General features: G+C 51.0%; 1 protein-coding gene across 1 annotated transcript in view; it reads left to right on the top strand.

Annotated features, from left to right (window-relative positions):
* Positions 1-20855, top strand: part of ACAN (aggrecan) — a 69724-nt gene extending 48869 nt beyond the window's left edge. The window contains exons 12-19 of the mRNA XM_058427510.1: positions 1803-4940; positions 5833-5946; positions 13842-13955; positions 16995-17153; positions 17616-17698; positions 18484-18628; positions 19444-19626; positions 20010-20855. Of these exons, the coding sequence (XP_058283493.1) occupies positions 1803-4940; positions 5833-5946; positions 13842-13955; positions 16995-17153; positions 17616-17698; positions 18484-18628; positions 19444-19626; positions 20010-20086 (4013 nt within the window). The 3' untranslated portion in view covers positions 20087-20855. The remainder of the gene's footprint in view (positions 1-1802; positions 4941-5832; positions 5947-13841; positions 13956-16994; positions 17154-17615; positions 17699-18483; positions 18629-19443; positions 19627-20009) is intronic.
* Positions 20856-22925: the final 2070 nt, after the last annotated feature.

Below are 22925 nucleotides of genomic sequence, written 5' to 3'. Positions count from 1 at the left end.
GAGAGTCTGGCCTAGCAGCCTCACCCAGCAGCCACACCTGCCTGTGGCCTTCCTCGCCCTTCACCAGGACAAGAATGACTGAGTCCTCTTTGGCATCAGGGTATGACTTTGCACGAGACTCTGGCAACCACTAGTGGAGAGTTAACAGTGGGAAAGTGGCTCCAGCAGCTCTGTAGAAATGTTTTCTAGACTTCAGTTCCTGACTACCTTGCTGATTTCAACCATGTCTGGGAACCATCTGCACTATCATTTACTCCATGTATTTTTCTTTAGGTTGACTTGCTTTTAAAAAAAGAAATGTAGGGCTGAGTACAGTGGCTTACGCCTGTAATCCCAGCACTTTGGGAGGCCAAGATGGGAGGACCACTTGAGGCCAGGAGTTCAAGATCAGCCTGGCCAACATGGCAAAACCCAGTGTCTACTAAAAATACAAAAATTAGCCAGGTGTGGTGGCACGCACCTGTAGTCCCAGCTACGCGGGAGGCTTAGGCATGAGAATCACTTGAACCCAGGAGGTGGAGGTTACAGTGAGCCAAGATGGTGCCACCGCACTGCAGCCTGGGCAACAGAGCAAGACCCTGTCTCCAAAAAAAGAAAAAGAAAGAGATGTAAATTTATTTAAGAGGGAACTGTTATAGTATGACTGCAAATGGTCATCCTGGTGTGTTTCATAGATAGATAGATAGATAGATAGATAGATAGATAGATAGATAGATATAGATAGATAGATAGATACATACATACATACATACATACATACATACATACATACATACTTATCAAAATAAAAAGAATCTTTTTCGGATCCTGCCCAGCTAACTTTTTTTTTTTTTTTTGCATGGTACCACTGCTGTTCTTCATGCCCCACCTCCCCCTCTAAGATTCTCCTCTCAGCAAAAACAAACTAAACCTGTCCAGTGGACCCAGCACCCTCAGTGCTCAGGAGCCCCATCTGGGAAGTTGGCCCAAAATCCATACAAGGTTAAAATGCATTGTGGCTGTTTTTCAAATGCCAAAGGAAAGAAGAGCTGAAGCAAAGAATGTAGCCTTGATTAGTTAGAATTGTGGGGTTTCCTTTTTTCATTTCTCTATTTTTCAAATTGTCTGTAACAGAGTTCTCAGAACTGGAAAAAGTCACTGTATGTTTACAAACATCACCACCTGGCCCTTTCTTCCTCAGAAGGATGGCTTAAAATGAACAGTTCTTACACTGAAGTGAGTCCCAGCATCACAGGGAGGGCTTGCTAAAACACAGTATGCCAGGCTCCTTCCCAGAGTTGCTGAATCAGTGGGGCTGGGAGGTCTAGGAATTTGCTTTTCTATTCAAGCTCCCAGAGGGTGCTGTTGCTGCGAGTCCAAGCTTTGAAAACCATGAGACCAAATCAATGAGACGGTAATGTGGAAGTACTTGCAGGATGACCTTGGTGGTCTTCAGTGGTGGCCAGGCCCCCACATCCAGTGGGTTGTGTGGATGGTGGCCCCCGCATCTCACACAAAGTACAACCTGTATAGCCCATGGCCCTGTGGGCACTTGGGGGAGCTTCCCGGTTCCCTACCTCCCTCCTTCCTTTCTCCCTATCCTTCTGCCTTCTTTTCTCCCTCTCCTTCCTTCCTTCCTTCTCTCATTTCTTCATTTCCAAGACACTTTACACAGTTCCATTAGAAAGCATTTGGACACGTTGCTGAGCTCTTGAGGGAAAAATTTTACTGTGGAAAGAATGGAGTTTAGATTCTACGTATGAGCCTAAAATGGGGCAGAGTTAATAAACCCACACCTCATCTTTCTTCCTTCTTTTATACAGGGATCCTTCCTACTTGGCCTCCCACTGGCGCAGCAACAGAGGAAATCACAGAAGGCCCTTCTGCAACTGAAGTGCCCTCTGCCTCAGAGGAACCATCCCCCTCAGTGGCGCCATTCCCCTCAGAGGAGCCATCCCCCTCAGAGGAACCATTCCCCTCAGCGAGGCCATTCCCCTCAGTGGAGCTGTTCCCCTCAGAGGAGCCATTCCCCTCCAAGGAGCCGTCCCCCTCAGAGGAACCATCAGCCTCAGAAGAGCCCTATACACCTTCACCCCCGGTGCCCAGCTGGACTGAGCTGCCCAGCTCTGGGGAGGAATATGGGGCCCCTGATGTCAGTGGTGACTTCACAGGCAGTGGAGATGTTTCAGGACACCTTGACTTCAGTGGGCAGCTGTCAGGGGACAGGGCAAGTGGACTGCCCTCTGGAGACCTTGACTCCAGCGGTCTTACTTCCACAGTGGGCTCAGGCCTGCCTGTGGAAAGTGGACTAGCCTCAGGGGATGAAGAGAGAATTGAGTGGTCCAGCACTCCTACGGTTGGTGAACTGCCCTCTGGAGCTGAGATCCTAGAGGGCTCTGTCTCTGGAGTCGGGGATCTCAGTGGACTTCCTTCTGGAGAAGTTCTAGAGACTTCTACCTCTGCAGTAGGAGACCTCAGCGGACTTCCTTCTGGAGAAGTTCTAGAGACTACTGCCTCTGGAGTAGAGGACATCAGCGGGCTTCCTTCTGGAGAAGTTGTAGAGACTACTGCCTCTGGAATAGAGGACGTCACTGAACTTCCTTCAGGAGAAGGTCTAGAGACCTCTGCTTCTGGAGTAGAGGACCTCAGCAAGCTCCCTTCTGGAGAAGAAGTTCTAGAGATTTCTGCCTCTGGAGTAGGGGACATCAGTGGGCTTCCTTCTGGAGGAGAAGGTCTAGAGACCTCTGCTTCTGAAGTAGGGACTGACCTCAGTGGACTTCCTTCTGGAAGGGAGGGTCTAGAGACTTCAGCTTCTGGAGCTGAGGACCTCAGTGGGTTGCCTTCTGGAAAAGAAGACTTGGTGGGTTCAGCTTCTGGAGACCTGGACTTGGGCAAACTGCCTTCTGTAACTCTAGGAAGTGGGCAAGCTCCAGAAACAAGTGGTCTTCCCTCTGGATTTAGTGGCGAGTATTCTGGGGTGGACTTTGGAAGTGGCCCACCCTCTGGCCTGCCTGACTTTAGTGGACTTCCATCTGGATTCCCAACTGTTTCCCTAGTGGATTCTACATTGGTGGAAGTGGTCACAGCCTCCACTGCAAGTGAACTGGAAGGGAGGGGAACCATTGGCATCAGTGGTGCAGGAGAAATATCTGGGCTGCCCTCCAGTGAGCTGGACATTAGTGGGAGAGCTAGTGGACTCCCTTCAGGAACTGAACTCAGTGGCCAAGCATCTGGGTCTCCTGATGTCAGTGGGGAAACACCTGGACTCTTTGGTGTCACTGGACAGCCATCAGGGTTTCCTGACATCAGTGGGGGAACATCTGGGATTTTTGAGGTTAGTGGGCAGCCATCAGGGTTTCCTGACACTAGTGGGGAAACATCTGGAGTGACTGAGCTTAGCGGGCTGTCCTCTGGACAACCAGGTGTTAGTGGAGAAGCATCTGGAGTTCTTTATGGCAGTAGTCAACCCTTTGGCATAACCGATCTGAGTGGAGAAATATCTGGGGTCCCTGATCTCAGCGGGCAGCCTTCAGGTTTACCAGGGTTCAGTGGGGCAACATCAGAAGTCCCTGACCTGGTTTCTGGTGCCACAACTGGCAGCAGTGAATCTTCTGGCATTACATTTGTGGACACTAGTTTGGTTGAAGTGACCCCTACTACATTTAAAGAAGAAGAAGGCTTAGGGTCTGTGGAACTCAGTGGCCTCCCTTCCGGAGAGGCAGATCTGTCAGGCAAATCTGGGATGGTGGATGTCAGTGGACAGTTTTCTGGAACAGTCGATTCCAGTGGGTTTACATCCCAGACTCCAGAATTCAGTGGCCTACCAAGTGGCATAGCTGAGGTCAGTGGAGAATCCGGAGCTGAGATTGGGAGCAGCCTGCCCTCGGGAGCATATTATGGCAGTGGACTTCCATCTGGTTTCGCCACTGTCTCTCTTGTAGACAGAACTTTGGTGGAATCTGTAACCCAGGCTCCAACAGCCCAAGAGGCAGGAGAAGGACCTTCTCGCATTTTAGAACTCAGTGGTGCTCATTCTGGAGCACCAGACATGTCTGGGGACCATTCTGGATTTCTGGACCTAAGTGGGTTGCAGTCCGGGCTGGTAGAGCCCAGCGGAGAGCCACCAAGTACTCCATATTTTAGTGGGGATTTTGCCAGCACCACCAATGTAAGTGGAGAATCCTCTGTAGCCATGGGCACCAGTGGAGAGGCCTCGGGACTTCCAGAAGTTACTTTAATCACTTCTGAGTTCGTGGAGGGTGTTACTGAACCAACTGTTTCTCAGGAACTTGGCCAAAGGCCCCCTGTGACACACACACCCCAGCTTTTTGAGTCCAGTAGAGAAGTCTCCGCAGCTGGGGACATTAGTGGAGCTACCCCCGTGCTCCCTGGGTCTGGAGTAGAAGTATCATCAGTCCCAGAATCTAGCAGTGAGACGTCCGCCTATCCTGAGGCTGGGGTTGGGGCATCTGCTGCCCCTGAGGCCAGCAGAGAAGATTCTGGGTCCCCTGATCTGAGTGAAACCACCTCTGCATTCCACGAAGCTGACCTCGAGAGATCCTCTGGCCTAGGAGCGAGCGGCAGCACTTTGACATTTCAAGAAGGCGAGGCGTCAGCTGCCCCAGAAGTGAGTGGAGAATCCACCACCACCAAAGATGTGGGGACAGAGGCACCAGGCTTGCCCTCAGCCACTCCCATGGCTTCTGGAGACAGGACTGAAATCAGCAGAGACCTGTCTGGTCACACCTCGGGGCTGGGCGTTGTCATCAGCACCAGCATCCCAGAGTCTGAGTGGACTCAGCAGACCCAGCGCCCTGCAGAGGCGCATCTAGAAATTGAGTCCTCAAGCCTCCTGTACTCAGGAGAAGAGACTCACACAGTCGAAACAGCCACCTCCCCAACAGATGCTTCCATCCCAACTTCTCCAGAATGGAAACGTGAATCCGAATCAACTGCTGCAGGTATTGTGATTTTTTTCCCCCTTTAAATGTGCTTGGGTAGTTCAGACTGTAGGCTACTGTAGCACAGAAGGAGGCCATGTAGCTTTAAGGTTCCAAGAATAGCTCCACGATAGGTTAGGTGTGCAGCCTCAGGCAATAGTCTTCACCTCTCTGAGCCTCATCTGTAGCATAAGAGTAGGATAATACTATACCAGGGAAGATTAAACAGAATATAAACATAGATAGATAAACCAAGCACTCAGCATCACACTGTGCATACAGTGCACACTTATAAAGATTAGCGATGTTATCATTACAGCAGAGTTGCAGTCCATGAGTTTTTACATGTGAATTCAACTATCTGTACTTGGCACAGGTAGAGAAGGATGACTGTTTAGATAGTGCTAGAAATTCTGCTCATGCACCCTGCCCTGGAGTGAGTGTGAGATGAGAGAGTAAATCTGCTGATGGTGTTTATGTCTGAATATTTATTTTATGCTGGGTTAAAACCTGCACAATTTAAGGAACTATGAAGTGTCATTTGGTTATCTGGCTTTAGAATCTGCATCCCCAACCCCATCCCTGTACGAAGGGGCTCCTGTACTATCATGATTGTCTCACCGCGACATAACTCCAAGTGCCAGGCAGTGGGCTCTGGTAGCTGATTTTCCTTTGTTTTTTGCTCTGGGGTCCCTTGTACCTTCTTTTGTGCTGAGGGAGCTTTCACAGCTAGAGAGCTCCCCCCGATGCTGTGGGCCAGGTGCCCAGGAGGGACAGAGGCCTCAGAAAAGTGCTGACCCAAAGCCAGCCTTGTGGACTTCAGGGACCTCATGCCCCAACTTTGAGGTCTTGGAGGCCATGGTAGCCAGGTGACTGTGTTCTTGATGCTCAACCTCTCCCCTGGGGGTTGCAGCCCCCGCCAGGTCCTGTGCAGAGGAGCCCTGTGGCGCTGGGACCTGCAAGGAGACAGAGGGACACGTCATATGCCTGTGCCCCCCTGGCTACACTGGCGAGCACTGTAACATAGGTAAGGCCCTCATTGGCCGTGGAGAGAGAGGGCAGAGGCACTGGACAGACTCCTTCATCCCCCAAAGGGTCCCCAGGTGGGAGGAGGCAACCAAGGTCCACTGAGGCTGAGGCTTCTCAGGCTGGGAAGGAGCTGCATGATGACATGTCAGGGGCAGGAGCCACAGGACAGACATGGCTTATCTTTCTCGAATGTCTAGGTTTAGGAGAAAAGAGTCAAGTAATTAAGTTGGTAAGTATTTTTATATCAAGCCAATGACTATTGTAGGAGTAGAATGAAAAATGTGCTTGAATTTTGGAGATGAGACTTCAAAGAAATATTGAGCATGGGGTGAGTATTAAATACAGCGGCCACACCTCTCTGCTCCTGGTGAGGAGTCTCTGAGTGGGGCCGTCTTGTATCGTGCAGAGTGAACCCCACCAAGTTGCCTCCATGCTTGGGTCTGCGTGGGGTTTGGGTCCCCTTCTTGCCCTGAAGGAAATGACACAAACAGCGGTAATCACCCAGCACAGGGATTCGTGGCTGTAGGGCAGCTGTAACCCAGCAGCACGTCCTTCCCAGGCACCCACCATGAGCCTGTTTGTCCTTAGGTATGGGTGAAGCAGCCTGTGGGATGGGTGGAGAGCCTGGGGACCCTCTGATCTGAGGTGGACCCCAGAAGGAGATGGTTAGAATCTACCTGTTGTTCCGCGGACACACGGGAGGCCAGTGGTCATGAGGACATCTCATCTCATCTTATCAACATCACCACCTTGAGGAAAGAAATGCCCAGTTACCACCAAGCTCATATTCTTTCATTAGTTCTCCCACTACCCCAGTGCCCTTATCCCCAGCCTCCCTCCTAAGTCAAGAATCAGAGACCTAGGGTCTTTCATAAAAGGGGTCACTCCTAGGACATGTGCAAAAATGAAAAAATGAATCCTGGAGAAAAAACAATCACTTCCAGGTAAACCTCATGTCGGGCAATTATCCTTCGATAGCCTTTACATCAAACACAGAGAAGAATCCTGTGTCTATATATATTAATATACATGCAAATTAATACATCATTATATATTATTAGATATCATATAATATAAACATGCTGTATACATGGTACATATGCAGTAACTGTATATGTATATATAAACAGGCATTAGGGTAGATATTCATTTACTCTTTCCCCAACGTGTGGGCTGCAAGGACAGAGAGGGTGGGCTATCCTGGGAAGGTTCCGGGCTTACTGCAGAAGGGGACAGCATTTCCACTGGGCCATAGTGACCCCATGGACTGTAGCTGCACCCCACCATCACTCACCCCTGATGGGTGACTCCACTCTTGGGAAATCCTTCTCAACCTGATACTTGAAGCAAAAATCTGACACTAGCATCAGAAGTCAAAGCAAGGCTCGTGTTCTTGGCAGCCCTGAAATTAATAGAAGTGTCAGTGGGCTGTAACTATTCTGCTATAAGGACAGCCTTTCTGTGATCATGTATATTTCCAAAGGGCTTTTGTTCCCACGATTTCTCCCCAGACGGTTCTGTAAGCAGCTTGGTAACTACTCCCATTTAAGACTGGAACACAGAGGAGTTAAGTAATTTGCCTAACTATACTGAGTAAGTGGATTGAATCAAGATTCAAGACCTTAATTCATGTGTTTAACACACTCGGCTAAATAAGAAACTCCCTCTTGAACGTAACAACCAGTTGCCGGTCTCAAAAAACTGAAGCTGGACTTCAGGGGAGCCAGAGAGGGAAGGAGCTGGGAATCCGAGGTGGTCGGATTCAAGACTTGCAGCCCAGCCTTCATTTTCTTCATTTGTAAACAGGGATCGACAGTAATGGTTCTCAGCTTTGAAAAAATATGATGCCTGAGATCTGCCCCAACAGATTGTGATTGAAGTGGTTCTGTGGCTTTGGCATTGAGGTTTTTAAAACCCCCAGGTGACTCCAATGTGCAGCCAGGGCTGAGAACCGCTGCTGTGAGGGTGAAGATCACCCATGTACAGCATCTGGTCAGAAGAGGCATTTAAGAAAAATTGCTTCCCTTTCCCTATCTCCCACTCTACTGGCTAAGAGAAGCTTTAGCGTCTCCAAAGAGTGAGTGGTGGGGATCAGCCCAGCACAAAACCTAGGTCTCTTTTCTCATGACTGTACCTTGGGGTCCCAGGTCACTCTTGTTCAACTTAGCTCAAGGTTCAAGTGCTTCCAGAAGGACTGCAGATAGTGGCCAGTCTCCATGGTTGACCCACCATTGTCTTACACCAGAACCAGGAACTACAGGTTGTTAAAAAGACTACGGATCGGCCAGGTGCAGTGGCTCATACCTGTAATCCCACCACTTTGTGAGGCCAAGGCAGATGGATTGCCTGAGTTCAGGAGTTCGAAACCAGCCTGATCAATATGGTGAAACCCCGTCTTAATTTTGACTTCAAAATTAAGATCTAGGTTGGGCATGGTGGCTCACACCTGTAATCTGAGCCCTTTGGAAGGCTAAAGTGGGCGGATCACTTGAGCTCAGGAGTTCGAGACCAGCCTGGGCAAAATAGTGAAACCCAATCTCTATTAAAAAAAAAAAAAAAAAGTCAAGATCTGTTTAATGAATACTCAGATTATTTAGCAATTAAAAGCAAGACTATTCTATTCTGACCCGCTTCAAAAGCAGCAGCATCTTTCCCCACTTCCATTACTGACGGCACCCATGGGAATTAGGCTCAGACTCTAAGGTTTCTATCCTGGCTGCAGCTTAGAATCACCTGGAGTGCTTTTAAAAAGCGTCATGCCTGGGCCCCACTCTGAGATAGTCTGATTCAATTGGTCTAAAGAGGAGCTTCAGCATTGGTATTTTTAAAAAATCTTTAAATAAGAATATTTTTAAAAACTACTCCAGTAATTCTAATATGCCAGCCAAGGATGAAAAATACTGTTCTAACCAGATCTCACATCCAATTTCCAGTCATCACTGGTGCTATGTAGACTTCTCTTATCTCCTCTGTTAGGAGGGCAGGACCTTAAACTTAATCAGTTTCCTTTCTATCTTACTGCTTTTTTTCACTTTCTAGGTTTGAAGCTCTGATCTATGAACTTCCACTCTCTCTTCCTCTAGGAGAGATGTTTGAATTTCAGTGAAACCCCTATCCTTGGGAAAGAAATGTTTTCAAAGCAAATGAAAATATAGGGTTGCAAGTGAAAATACAAAGTATGCCTTCTTGACTTAACCAAAAAGTTCCTGGGCAGATTTTAACAGGCAACTAATTGATTTAAGAAGCAGGATATTTTTGGGCACAGTGGTGCACACCTGTAATCCCAGAACTTTGGGAGGCTGAGGCAGGAGGATCACTTGAGCCCAGGAGTTCAAAACCAGCCTGGGCAACACAGTGGGATCCCATCGCTACAAAAAATATATATATATTTTTTAATTAGCTGGGCATGGTGGCACATGCCTTTGGTCCCAGCTACTTGGGAAGCTAAGGTGGGAGGATCACTTAAGCCCAGGAAGTTGAAACTGCAGTGAGCCATGGTCGTGCCACTGCACTCCAGCCTGGGTGACAGAGTGAGACCCTGTCTCAAAAAAAAAAAAAAAAAGCAAGATATTAAAGTTATATTCAAGATCAACCTTTAAAATACAAAAGATTTGAAATAGTACAAATAATGATAGCACACGTTATAATCTTTTTTTTTTTAAAAGACGGAGTCTCACACTGTCACCCAGGCTGGAGTGCAGTGGCACAATCTCCCCTCACTGCAAGCTCCACCTCCTGGGTTCAAGCGATTCTCCTGCCTCAGCCTCCAGAGTAGCTGGGATTACAGGCACCCACCACCATGCCTGCCTAATTTTTTGTATATTTAGTAGACAGGGTTTCACTATGTTGGCCAGGCTGGTCGTGAACTCCTGACCTTCTGACCCACCCACCTCGGCCTCCCAAAGTGCTGGGATTACAAGTGTGAGCCACCGTGCCTGGCCTATACTTTTTAATTTAATTATTTTATCTTAAAAGCAAATTAGGGCTGGTAAATATGCTTTAATAATCCTTCTCTCACTTGTGTAAGAGACAACCAGAAGGTCAGTGTATCTACTCAGGTCTGTTCATCTTCATTGATCCCAGGTCTTTGCAACATGCAGAGCACCCATTGAATTGAGAAATTTTATCTGTATTTCTTTTTTTTGAGACAGGGTCTCACTCTGTCGCCCAGGCTGGAGTGCAGTGGCGCAATCTTGGCTCACTGCAAGCTCCACCTCCCGGGTTCACGCCATTCTCCTGCCTCAGCCTCTCCGAGTAGCTGGGACTACAGGCGCCCACCACCACACCCGGCTAACTTTTTTGTATTTTTAGTAGAGACGGAGTTTCACCGTGGTCTCGATCTCCTGACCTCGTGATCCACCCGCCTCGGCCTCCCAAAGTGCTGGGATTACAAGCGTGAGCCACCGCGCCCGGCCATATCTGTATTTCTTAAGAGGTTTCCCCCATCCTTGCCCAGGAAAGTTATGTCCAGAGTCACCACATACAGCTGCACAAGTGTGCACCGAACAACTTGAGGAGTTCTATTCATATTGTAGTTTTTATTCTTTATGAGTGGCAACCCTTTTAGTTCAGTATCATTTGAGTTTTAGCACCTGCATCGCTCTTCATTCAGCATTTTTTATGAGCAAATAAACTCTCACTCACTTGGAGGTCCTGGGCTCTGACCTAGGCAAAAGCTGGACAAGATCTTTTCAAGGTGGAGGCCTGAGGTCTCCAATTCAGACAACCACGTGATACTTTGCAACTATCTCTACTCCCCTGGCCTTTATCAGGGGCTCTCAGTTATTTTCTCTCCCAAGTTAGAGATATTGCTGGAGGGCCTTGTTCAGGAACAAACCAGCCCTTTTGGTTACAGTAGTGGGAAGAGGACCCTGAGAATCCTGATGCTCCCCAGAGTCCCTGCTCAGTGATGATGAGTGAGCCCTGGGTGGCTGTAGCAGCAATGGTAAGGAGGTGCTGACAGTCCAGGACTCCGGTGTCTCTCTCCCTCCACGTGGGGCAGAAGCCAACTTCCAGTCTCATTTCCTGACTCCTCCATCTCTTCCACTCTGTCTCCCCAACACCCAGGTTGGGCAAGTCACCTCACTTGTTTTCTTTTTGTTCTTTCTTTCTTTCTTTTCTGTTTTGTTTTTACATCTCAAACATGCTAAAGAATTCACATGTTTTCTCACTGTAAATGGCATAGTGATGTCTTGCCACCAGGCCACTGGAAGGATAATGAAGGAGAACGTGTGTGAGTCAGCACGTGGCTCACAGGAGCTTCTTGATAGTTATTGGTTTCCTCCCTTTCCTCTCTTTCTCTGTGAAGCCTGCCCATTGCCCAAAGCCCTTCCCTCCCTCCACTTGCAAGCTCCTTATCCAGGATCCATCACTCTGCATTCACAGGAGGGCCCAGCCCAACTTCTCTATCAGTTCCAGAAGGCATGAGATGTCCTAATTGCCCTTCTCAGAAAGAGGTGGGCCATGCAGGGCCAGAATGGCTCTTACAGCCAGAGCAAGAGGAGATGAGGCACCACAGGCCAAAATAGCTAATAAGAAAGCCCCACACCGGTCACCTGGCCTTCTGCCCACTGCTGAAGATGCTGACTCAGCCTCTCCAAACTACCCTGACTGCAAACACAGGTTTTCTGATTTTCAGGATTGTGGACCTTCTTTCCCTCCTCATCTGTAAATCTAGGGCCATGAAAAAAAATTTCTGAGCTCCGGAATTTGTTCTTTCAGTCCCCGCAGCCTTCTCAGATTTTGTGCCCTGGTCAAACACAGAAAGAAAGCAACGCTACCCCTCACCCTGACTTGGGCAGCCTGGGAGCAGGTTTTGTGCGATCAGCCTCTGGGACAACTGGATGCCCCCCAGCCTGACCTCCACTGGAGCGTCTTTCCTTTCCTGCCCTTTCTCCCATGGGCAGCCAGAGGCTCCAGGGTTGATGTTTTACTCTTCTCCCCAGAGGCCACTCCCGTTCCCTGCTCTGTACAACTGCTTAACACCTACATTTGCTTAATTCCCCTTGCCCAGTGCTTCCCATCTCCCATAATGACGCTAATGGACAAAAGAGAACATGCAGGAAAGCCGCCCCCAGCTTCCGCCCTGCCGACTGGCCTGACCTATTGCTGCTACTGCTGCTGCTGGGAATCCTGGGGCATGCTGGGAACCCAAGTGCATGCTGGGATTTCAGTCTGTTCCTCCATGCATTTTGGGTTTGCTTGGAACAGTTCCAACTTGGAACTGTTGGTTCTAGTCTATGGTGTGCACTCCCTGAGATGAAGTTAAAGACTTCATGGGAAGAAAGAGATGCCCAGCCACTGGAGATTAGGGGCTTCATGGGATGAGCAAGATGCCTGAGAGCTGGGGATTTTCAGGCCACCTGTTGCACAAATCCGCCTCTGGCCTAGAAGATGTCTACTATGTACCAGCATAAGGACTCAGAGGAAACCGCCTTTACCATCTCATCAGAAGGTTGACTTTAAGGTCTGGTCTGCTCTTATGGGAAGCAAGAACTAAGTCTTGGCACATGTTTAGGACTCTGAGATCCTATTCCCACCACAGGGCTTTGCTGTCCTGCAAAGCCCACCCACAGACATGTTGTTGGATCTGGAAGGTTGTGTGAACACAGCTGCACATACTGAGGCTCAGTATCTTCAAACCAATGTCATGGTGCCCCATAGCCAGTGGAACCCACTCATTGCAGAATTTTACTGATCTCCTGGCAAGAGGAGCTTCATAATACCATTTGTCATGTTCCCAGGGGAGGAAATCAAGTAGGGGGATAAAACGGCAAGAACCTTTGAAGTACAAATACAAATAAAAGCAGAAGAGAACCCCCAGGTCTTCTGGTTTCTCAGCAAGATGCAGAAAGACCAGATGAGGAGATTTAGCTCTCACCTTGGCTAATTCATGAAAATTTGAGGCAGTGGCCAATGACTTACCAATTCAAGTACCACAAAGAAGCTTGATCAGAAAGGATATCTCAGGACCAGAAGAACAGAAGAGAAGAAGAGCCTATCTGAAAAGAGGCAGAGGATGGGGATGTGCCTGTATCCCAGACTGGTGCCAGTGCTGTTGTGCGGCCACTTGGTAACCACCTCTGTAGCTCTGAACGCTTGACTCCCACTGGCCAGGATGGAGTCCCTCTAGAAATTGTGTCTCCCTGGAGATAGCCACCTTCTGGGTCCTGAAGCTGAAAGGAGATTATATGGGGAGATGTTGGACAGAGTTTCCATCCCTCTCCCGAGAGAAAGATTCAGGCTTCATTTTTATAAGATATTCTAAAATCATATCTACTGAAGACAAAGATGTCTGCAGCCCAAGAAGTCTGATGGGTCTCACGTGAACATCCCATGCTGCCATTTTCATATGGATCTACACTCTTCAGACCATTTCGAGGTCATTCATTCTAGCCCCACACAGCCTTGCCCTCTTTCTCTGGGTCATAACTGCAAAGGAAGCCAGGAAAAGAAAGACCTCTAACCAAGCTTCAAGAACTTGACTTCAGTTTCCTTGCTCACTGCCATGTTCATAACCACTTAAGAATCCATGGTCTCTCAAAATAGTCACAAGAGAAGGCATCTTGGAGGAACTCTATGTTCACTGTCACAAAAGGCATTTGGCTTTAGACATATCAGATCTCTTCAAACCACTGGGAAATCTGGCTCCAATGCTCCGTTTACCAATCAAGAATCTCACACGCCCAAGGAAACCCTTGTCTGGATCTTTGCTTCAGCACTCCAAGATGGCAGCAGCAGCAGCAGCAGCAGCAACAGTTCTCAGGAAAACCAGCCAGTTCCCTCCCAGGGGTCTGGAGAGCAGCAGGACTGGCCACTCAAAAGGAGGCCACAGTGCTTGTGAGGCTGGAGTTGCCGGCAGGAGTCCTAATGGCGGCCCTTGGTTTCTTGCAGACATTGATGAGTGCCTCTCAAGCCCTTGTCTGAATGGAGCCACCTGCGTGGATGCCATCGACTCTTTCACATGCTTATGCCTTCCCAGCTACGGAGGGGACCTGTGTGAGATTGGTACGGCCGTCTCGGCTTCAGCTAATGTTACTAACTGCTGCACCCCCTCCTCCTCCCTCACCTTTCCCTCCTAACAACAGGCTCCAGGCCCTGGCTGGGTCCCCCAAGGTCCATCTGGAGAGCCATTTCAGGGGCCACAACTGAAAAGTCTGCCCCACTGATTCCCACTCTTTTTCTTGCTTTCCTCCTTGAAAACCCTTTTCTGGAGCACTGGCTGATCTGACTTTCTCCAGGGCTTCCAGACCTACTGATGCCACCACTGAGGTTGGTGTATGGTTCAGACTAAGAGGACAGGGCTGATTCTGAGCACTTGTCTTGAAGGAAGCTATGGGGTGGGAGTAATTGGTTCTCATTCCAGATGACAGCCACGGATCTTCTCAGTGTGGTCATGGGCATGGGACCTTTGTGGTTCCTTCATGGCCCTGGGAGCCACTGTGCCACATTGGCCAAGCTGCCTTTCTCTTCTCCTGGGGCGAGAGCTGTGGTTGGTCTGCCTGAGATCTCCCATGTCACTGGCATGCTCAAGTCATGCATGAGCAAAGACTGCTGCATGTCACCTTCTTCTTATCACTATTGTGACAGCTGCCATGACAATGCCATGCCAGCCTATGCTTCCTTTCTCCCTCCCTTGTGCAAGGCAAAGGGTGGCCAGAGAGAACAGAACTGTGTTACAAGGGGAAGGAGCTGAGTTACCTCTCTTGGGCTTTGCCAACCTCTCCATTTCTGCACCACTTCTACCAAAAGGAGCTGTGCACCAGGAACCCTCCCAGGGACAGACTGAACCCTCAGCTCTCTCACCTTTGGTGCTTCCTAGTCTCCCCACCAGCCTCCTGGATCTCGGGGGTTTCCCAGCTCGGAAAAGGGGAGACGAGACCTTTGGATGCTTGTCTCAATGGCCCAGACAAAACTGGAAGTGTGTAGGGGCTTAAAATCCTTTTCAATGAACTCTCAAGTTGGATACCCAGAAACTTCCAGGAAGCAGCTGAAACTCCTGGGAAGTCTCCCTTTGGTCCTAAGCAGTGTGGGGAGGTAGTTTGGGGTTTCATATTCCTTTGAGGCACTGCCAAGGTTACAGACTGGTAGAGGAACTTAAGGCTTTTGGGGAAAAAAAAAAAAGGCCTAGACACTCCTACTCCCTTGCAGCCTCCCACCCTCCATCCTCACCCCAAGACCCCAAGAAATTGGTATATGGGGTCTTGGCTGGGGTGGAAGCAGAGACTACAAGGATTTTCTCCCCAGGATACTACATTTGCCACAGGGTAGAAGAGTCTGGGACTTCCATGCCGACAACAGCTGTTTGGTTCCAGACTGGAAAAGTGGGCTCTGCTGGAATGGAGGCAGGACCCTCACAGGGCTCTGTACCCTGATGGGGCAGAGAGATGGTGACAGAGCCACCCAGCTCGGCCCTGGGCCTGGGGGCCTAGCTAAGCAGGGCTGCATCTCCTCTCCCATTCCAATCCTGAGTCCTCACCACTCCACGGTGCCTCCTGCCTTGGCTCTGTCCCTGCTACCTCTTCCAGCCTCCCTGGAATTGTTTCTGTTTCCTAAGAACCTTCAGCCTGCACTGCCCTGCCCTCCCATACCCACCTCCCAGAGAAGCTGCACCCTCCAGCTCTGCCTGCCCAGCTCAGCCCTTAGCCACTGAAGGGGCCAAAAACTGACCCCCTAAGTCAGCCCTAAGATGATATCTCTGGCCTCTTCAGAGTGCTAAGCTAGTCTGAAGCCTCTCCACCTCTTTCCAGACTGCAGACTCTCCCCTTGGGGAAGGCGTTCGTAGCTGAGGCACCAGAGGCCTCTGCTCCTACAGCTCTGCTCTTTCTTCTCAGGCTGCTGACCCCCTGTTCTGCTCTCCCTCCATTGTCCCCAACTGTCTCTCCCTCACTTTGCCAAGCATCCACCCCTTCAGCCTAAGACTCCTTCCCCTCGGGTACTGGTCCTTCCATTCCAGGACAGCCAGACTATGGTGGCACCCAATCAGGGAGACCACCATGTAGCCTGAGGGGTTTGTGGCCCTCCACCTGGGAGATCCCAGGGGAAGAAGGAAGAAGGGGGGCCTTGGAATTCACTCTGTCCCACACTGTGCTGGCAGATGTTTAACAACCAGCTCTCATAGAGGAGAAAGGAGCCCTGATTGTAGCATCTGCCAATTCCTGAGGTGTAAATGCTTCCACCAAGGCCAGTTTAAAGCTATCAACATGATGTCACTGAAGGCGAGGTTGGGAGGAGACACTAAGAATGAGCTCTCTCAAAGCTGAGTGAGCCAGCTCAGCACGGCTCCGCCTGTCCCCTAGGCTGTCCAAGAACTCCAAGCCAGCCCCTTCTCCAGACTGAGAACCCATTACAAATTTAGGTTTGTGAGGAGAGAAGCTCCTCCCCTCTTCCCATTCACCCCCAAAATAAAAAGCCAGGGCCCCTGGATCCCAGACCCTCAGTGGGCTATCTGACCCCCGCAAGAGGCAGGCACAGTGTGCTTAACTAAAGCCACCTCTGATCGACAGCCTTAGAGCTCTGAGTCTTCTCTGGACCCCAAGCAGACTTATTTCTGCTCCTCTGTTCCCACCCGAGGTTCTGCAGGAAGGAAGCTGCCAGCTCCGCTCCATGCCCCAGCGCTACCCGCTCCCACTGCCTCCACACACTTCCCCACAGCTCCACTCCCTGTCCCCTGGAGCCCCAGAACCATGTTTTGCCTTAAATCTCAAGACCCACCTTCCCACCTCTTTTTAACTGGCCTGCTGACCTCTGCCGGCCCACCAGAGCAGGCATCAAAAGGAGGAAAGCTTGGGAGAGGGTGAGGGGGGAGGGCATGGCATCAGGGAAGGAAAGGGCCCCTGGCATTTTCCAGAGTGGAAGCATGTGCAGAGACTCCCAGGGACCAGACCAGTTTCCAGCCTGAACCCCTCCAGCTGTGCCTCTCCCTTCCCTTGAGGGCACAGCATTGAAGGTGGGGTGAATGCAGGAACCTATGCCATAAGACTGGCAGCATCTGCCATCCCCTGGTGGCCTCTGCCCCTCCCTTCAAGCCCCTGACCTGTGTTGCAGACCAGGAGGTATGTGAGGAGGGCTGGAACAAGTACCAGGGCCACTGTTACCGCCACTTCCCGGACCGTGAGACCTGGGTGGATGCTGAGCGCCGGTGTCGGGAGCAGCAGTCACACCTGAGCAGTATCGTCACCCCCGAGGAGCAGGAGTTTGTCAACAGTGAGTGCGATGGGGCCTCTGGAGCCTGAGAGAAGAGTGGCGGTGTAGGCAAAGGGCCTCACCTTTCAGAAGGCAGCAGACTTGGGCCTCGTGAGACTGCAGGACAGGGACCTGGGGGAGGCGGAACAGTGTTCCCGCAGTTTGAGCTCCCAGAGAGAAGACAGCGGTCTTCGGGGCCAGTAGCTCTGGCTGCACCCAGGGCAGACCCATTGCCAGCCAGAGTCAGCCCAAGACTAAGCTATGGCTGTCACCTGTCCATGCCAGCTTGGAGAGGTGGCCCAAAGTGCACTCCAAGCATGCACGTGCTGAACCTCTTGTGAGGACCTGAGAAGCAGGTGGCTTGTTCCTAGGAGCCCACCCACCTCCTTCCCTCCTCCATCCCCTCTGCCTCCATGAGCTCAAGTTTCTCAGACACCCTCAGGGTGTCCAGTGTGAGGCCTGACACCCTCACCCTTTCCTCAGACAATGCCCAAGACTACCAGTGGATCGGCCTGAACGACAGGACCATTGAAGGGGACTTCCGCTGGTCAGATGGACACCCCATGGTGAGTTCTGCTTTAGGCACAGCTGGTGGCCCAGAGGACAGGGAGTGGGATAAAGACCCCTGGAGAGAGATGCATTCACACCCCATGCAGACACTCACTTACCAGCTGCTGGACCGGGAGTCCTTGAGGGCAGGGATTGTCTCCTTCATCTCTGCCTCTGGAACCCAGCCCGGGGCTGGACAGATTGAGCTAATGACAGCATGAGGCAAGGGAAGGAGCCAGGAAGGAAATGAAGGAATAACAGCCACCACCATGAGTATACGGAAGCTTTAGAGAGGTTTCTTGCCCACACTGGACTCGAGTCTACTCAAGGAGACAGAAAGCAACATAGATGCCAAGTGAATGGTACGGGCACCCAGTGATTCTCTTTGTCCTGAAGCACAGCTGGAAGGATAAGCTTTGGGAGGACTTCTTGGTGGGCAGAAGCTGGACTTAAGAGCCGTGTTCCTACCATCCGTCCCTACCCAATGTGGTCAGCCCTGGTTGGCCCTTCTGGATAAGAGGAGTTGAATCAGCTCATGTACAGTGCCTGTGAGTCCTGGGGGTTCTGAGCTCCTGCAAAGGACCCAAGCCAGGCTGTGTGACTGATTCCCTAGAGGGCCACCGGGTTCCATGGCCCCTAGAACAGCCCTGACCAGACAGACTCCCAGCAGCCTTTGTGCTGCTATCAGATGAGCCTGAAGTTGGGGCTAAAAGAGAAAGGAGATGATGAGGAGGCTCCATGGGGAAGACAGTCGGAGCAGGCCAACCGCACTGTCCTGCTCCTTCCCCACTCCCACCCACAGCAATTTGAGAACTGGCGCCCCAACCAGCCTGACAACTTCTTTGCCGCCGGAGAGGACTGTGTGGTGATGATCTGGCACGAGAAGGGCGAGTGGAATGATGTTCCCTGCAATTACCACCTCCCCTTCACGTGTAAAAAGGGCACAGGTAAGCTGGTGCCTGGGAGGGGTCCGGGGAGGATAGGATCAAGACCTCCAGCTACAGGTGAGGCTCTTGCTGTGTGGCCTGGGGTGAGCCCTTGTCTTCTGGCTGCTGGTGTCTCCTCACCTGTCCAAAAAGCAGACTGGAGCTGACCTGGGGGTCCCTCCTAGCACCAGCATCCCAGGGCCAATGGCAAGGGCAAGCTCGCTGCCAGGGACCGTTTGCAGGGACAGCGAGCACAGGAAGGTCACAGGCTAGAAGACAGGACCCCCACTCCACACTCCACACAGTCCCTTGGATAGCAGCAGCAGAGTTACCCACAAGGGCCCCCAGGTGGGGAGCCTCCCTGTCTTTGGGATTCCCAAGGCCATCAATCACAGAGTCATAGTTGTCAGGCCTCGATCCCTTGGCTTTCAGTCTGTGGACATTGAGGTGCTGGTAGGATGCGCCCCACTGCCCCTGCTCACCACCTTGCATCCCCCAGGCCTCCTTTCAGTCTCATTTTCCCCTGAACTGGATGTTTTCATCAAGAAGCCTGAGTCTGCCTGGCTCTCGCCCTCCACACCTTTCTACCTCCCTTTCATCTTCTCTTCATCCGTTTAAAGACCACCCCGTTTGTATTCCCTTCCTGCTGTTCCAAATTGTTGAGGAACCCAGATGTTAGAGCCAGCAGCTTCCAGATTCTTAGCACTGCATGAAAACGTCCAGGGCTCACTGTCAGGTGTTGAGGCTGTGTCCCCCATAGTGCCCAGGGTCACAACCAGCATAGGTCATCCCAGGAGACCCTGTGAGCCCCTTTATAAAGGGTTTTTGCCCCTCAGTGGCGTGCGGAGAGCCCCCTGTGGTGGAACATGCCAGGACCTTCGGGCAGAAGAAGGACCGGTATGAGATCAATTCTCTGGTGCGGTACCAGTGCACGGAGGGGTTTGTCCAGCGCCACATGCCCACCATCCGGTGCCAGCCCAGCGGGCACTGGGAGGAGCCTCGGATCACCTGCACAGACCGTGAGCATCACCCCGGCCACCCTCGCTGAGCACAGGGTTAGATTCTGCCAGCACAGCCTTCCCCCCGTCCCCTCTCCTGGGGACCCTGCACCATCCACAGGGTTGAGCGAGGGAGGGGAGGTCAGGGGGCTCAGTCACAAATAGCTGACCGCTGCCCCTAGAAGGGTCACGTACTTGTCCCAGGAGAGGGCTCACTTGGAGGATGAAGGAGGAAAAAGCCAGAAAGTCCAAGAAAAATCAAAATCAGGAAAGCTGATAAAGCCTCAGGCGCCTCACTGAGTCCTGGTTTCCACCAGGGAGAGAGGGTAGTCTGGGGAGAGCCTAGGCTCGCCCCACTTTCTTTCCAGGTCCACTGATATTTTTCCATCTCCCTTTTGCCCTAGCCACCACCTACAAACGCAGACTACAGAAGCGGAGCTCACGGCACCCTCAGAGGAGCCGCCCCAGCACGGCCCACTGAGAAGAGCTTCCAGAACGCACCAAGGACGCTGAGCCCAGGAGCCTGCCAGGCTGACGTGCATCCCACCCAGATGGTGTCCTCTTCTTGTCGATTTTTGTCATATAAGGAATCCCATTAAAGAAGGAAAAAAAATAAATCCCACATTGTGTATGCACCCACTCACCCCTCCAAATCAGCAAATCCGCATCTAATTTGTCCGCCGAATGCCAAAGCAAAGCAAACTTATTATAACCCGTGGACTGAGTTTAGAGACATTTCTTCAATTTCCCATCGTGCCTTTCCAGGGACCAGTGCAGGGACAGGGGGAGAAGGGGAGGGGTTAAGTTAAATAAAGAAGATTATTTTTGTTTCCTGACTTTATCCAAGAGCAGTGCAATCGTTGGTTATTTCACCTCCAGGGAAAGCTAGGGAGGAGGGAGGAGGGCTCCAAAGGAGCTGGAAGGGGCAGAGGCCTGAGAGCATGAAGAACTCGGAACCGCAGCTGAATGTATTGGATGAGAAGGAGCCAGGAGGGCTACACCATCTGTATGAGGGAAAAGCCTTGGGGGAGAGGGGTGGGTTCCTGCCTCCTGCCAAGGGTAAGCCAGCAGGGGAGAGCCATCAGAGGGACCTCTGCTGCCTGGGAGTTGGGTTCCCTCCAAGGGTCCCTCTTCCAGTGTCCTCTCTCTCACCTGGGTCTGCCACCCTAGCAGGTGGCAACTCGGCAGGGCTGCTGGGGGCACTTCCTGCCCAGTGGGGGGTGCCACCCAACCTTCTCCCCTCCCCACCCCCGCCCCCGGGACCGTGCAGGCACCAGGGTTCCGTGCACCTATTTATATTTTTGAAAACTGAAGATTATAATATTATAATAATAATAAAGACATTGGAAGAGATCTATCTCTTTTCTTTTCCCTTTTTTAATTTAAGAAGAAGGCAATCATGACCCGGAGTCTCCCAAAGGGGCTCTTATGAATGGTGGCAGTGGAGACAGGTTTTGATCAAATGATCTCAAATTGGTGTGACTCTGTGACTCTGGTCTCTTCAGAGCGCCTAGGACAGTCACATCTGTTGTGCTTTATTTTTCCTAGGGTCCCAATGTGTTTGGTAGATGATCTGCATGTAAGCACATGTGATATGTCTGTACGTGTGTGCACCTGGCTGTGCCTGTCACATGTGTGACGTGTGTCGGTCAGTGGGTGCCATATGGATTTACAAGTGGGCACTGTCAAAGAACAACTCAAGCAAGACATCTGGTCACCCGGCATGCTTTGGTTCTTTATGATCACACTGCTCTGGTGGGTTGGTAGACTGAGTCCAAGAACAGAGGCAAAAATCAGGATTTATAAGAAGGGAAGGAAAAAACAAACTGCAGACAGTCTGGGAACAGTGAATCTTACTTACACATTTTCAAGGTAAACTGCTTGCCAGCTACTAGCAAAAAGGTCTGGGCATTCTGCCCTTAAGTACACTATAGAGACCAGGCACAGTGGCTCATGCCTGGAATCCCAGCACTTTGGAAGGCCGAGGCCAGTGGATCACAAGGTCAAGAATTCAAGACCAGCCTGGCCAACATGGTGAAACCCTGTCTCTACTAAAAAAATACAAAAATTGGCCAGGCATGGTGGCACGCACCTGTAATCCCAGCTACTCAGGAGGCTGAGGCAGGAGAATTGCTTGAACCCGGGAGGTGGAGGTTGCAGTGAGCCGTGAGCCGTGAGCCAAGATTGCACCACTGCACTCCAGCCTGGGCGACAGAGCAAGACTGTCTAAAAAAAAAAAAAAAAAAAAAAAAAAAAAAAAAAAAAAAAAAAAAAAATTGGTACACTGTAGAAGAGCAATGAAAACAATTCCAATTGCTTACGGATTCCCCTGACAAACCTTGAGAGTTGAACCCACACAGGCATGCCAGGCAGTGTCCTTCTACCAGTGCCACCTCCTCAGACGCCTCCCTCATCACAGTCGCTGGACATGCCATTGAGTCTTTGTGAATGTGTGTGTGTGTTGGTTCTTGCAGGTCAGTGTGAATTCTTGGGTCCTGGTATCTTTTCAGGCACGGGCGTGTGTACAGTTGCTTGTTCGTAGACACATACTTGCATCTCTACCTCTAGAAAGAACAGTGGGCCAGAGTAGAGTGTACAGCACTGGTCACATAGTAGGCGCCCAATCATTACTTCATTATTAACTGATAAGTTGGTGGTGCAACTGTCAGTGGTTTTCAAACTTGAACGTGCATCAGAATCACCTAAAGGGCTTGGTGACAACAGAGGGTGCCGGCCCACACCCCACTTTCTGACTCAGCAGGTCTCTGGTGGGGCCCAGGAATTTGTACTTCTAACAAGATCCCATTGGTGCTGATGCTGCAGACCACACTACAAGGAGAACTGAGCTAAGGGAAGAATCGATGGAATAACTGGTTGGTGAGTGGCAGAGGCGTTCCTGCGCAAGGCAACAAGTCAAGTTTCCTGAGGTGGGGATGGGAGTGGGTGGCAGAGGGTGAGGCACACGGAGCACTGGCCCCTAGATCCCTGGCCTCTAAGGTCCTCTGGAGGGCACAGCCTCCTCTGTCTTCTGAGAGACACCTCTGGCTCTTCTGCTGAGCCTCACACAGACAGACACACTGCCAAGGGGTGTGGATGATGAAGACACAAGCCAGGTCCTCTGCCACTAGGCCAGCACCCAGGACCAGGTGAACCATTGAGCAGGCAAGGCTAGAACCCGCCTGCAGAGTTCCCTGCTCACCCCAGGCACCTGACCCAGCCAATCTATGAAGCCTGGGCTAGGACTGCCCCCACCACACCCAACAGGCAGGGGGCTGCGCCCTGAGACTGAATGAGATGGAGACACAGAAAAGGACTGGGGA

This window comes from Hylobates moloch, unplaced genomic scaffold (genome assembly GCF_009828535.3).
Source record: "Hylobates moloch isolate HMO894 unplaced genomic scaffold, HMol_V3 SCAFFOLD_14, whole genome shotgun sequence".
NCBI classification, from domain to species: Eukaryota; Metazoa; Chordata; class Mammalia; order Primates; family Hylobatidae; genus Hylobates; species Hylobates moloch.
This window is presented reverse-complemented; position numbering and strand designations above follow the sequence as displayed.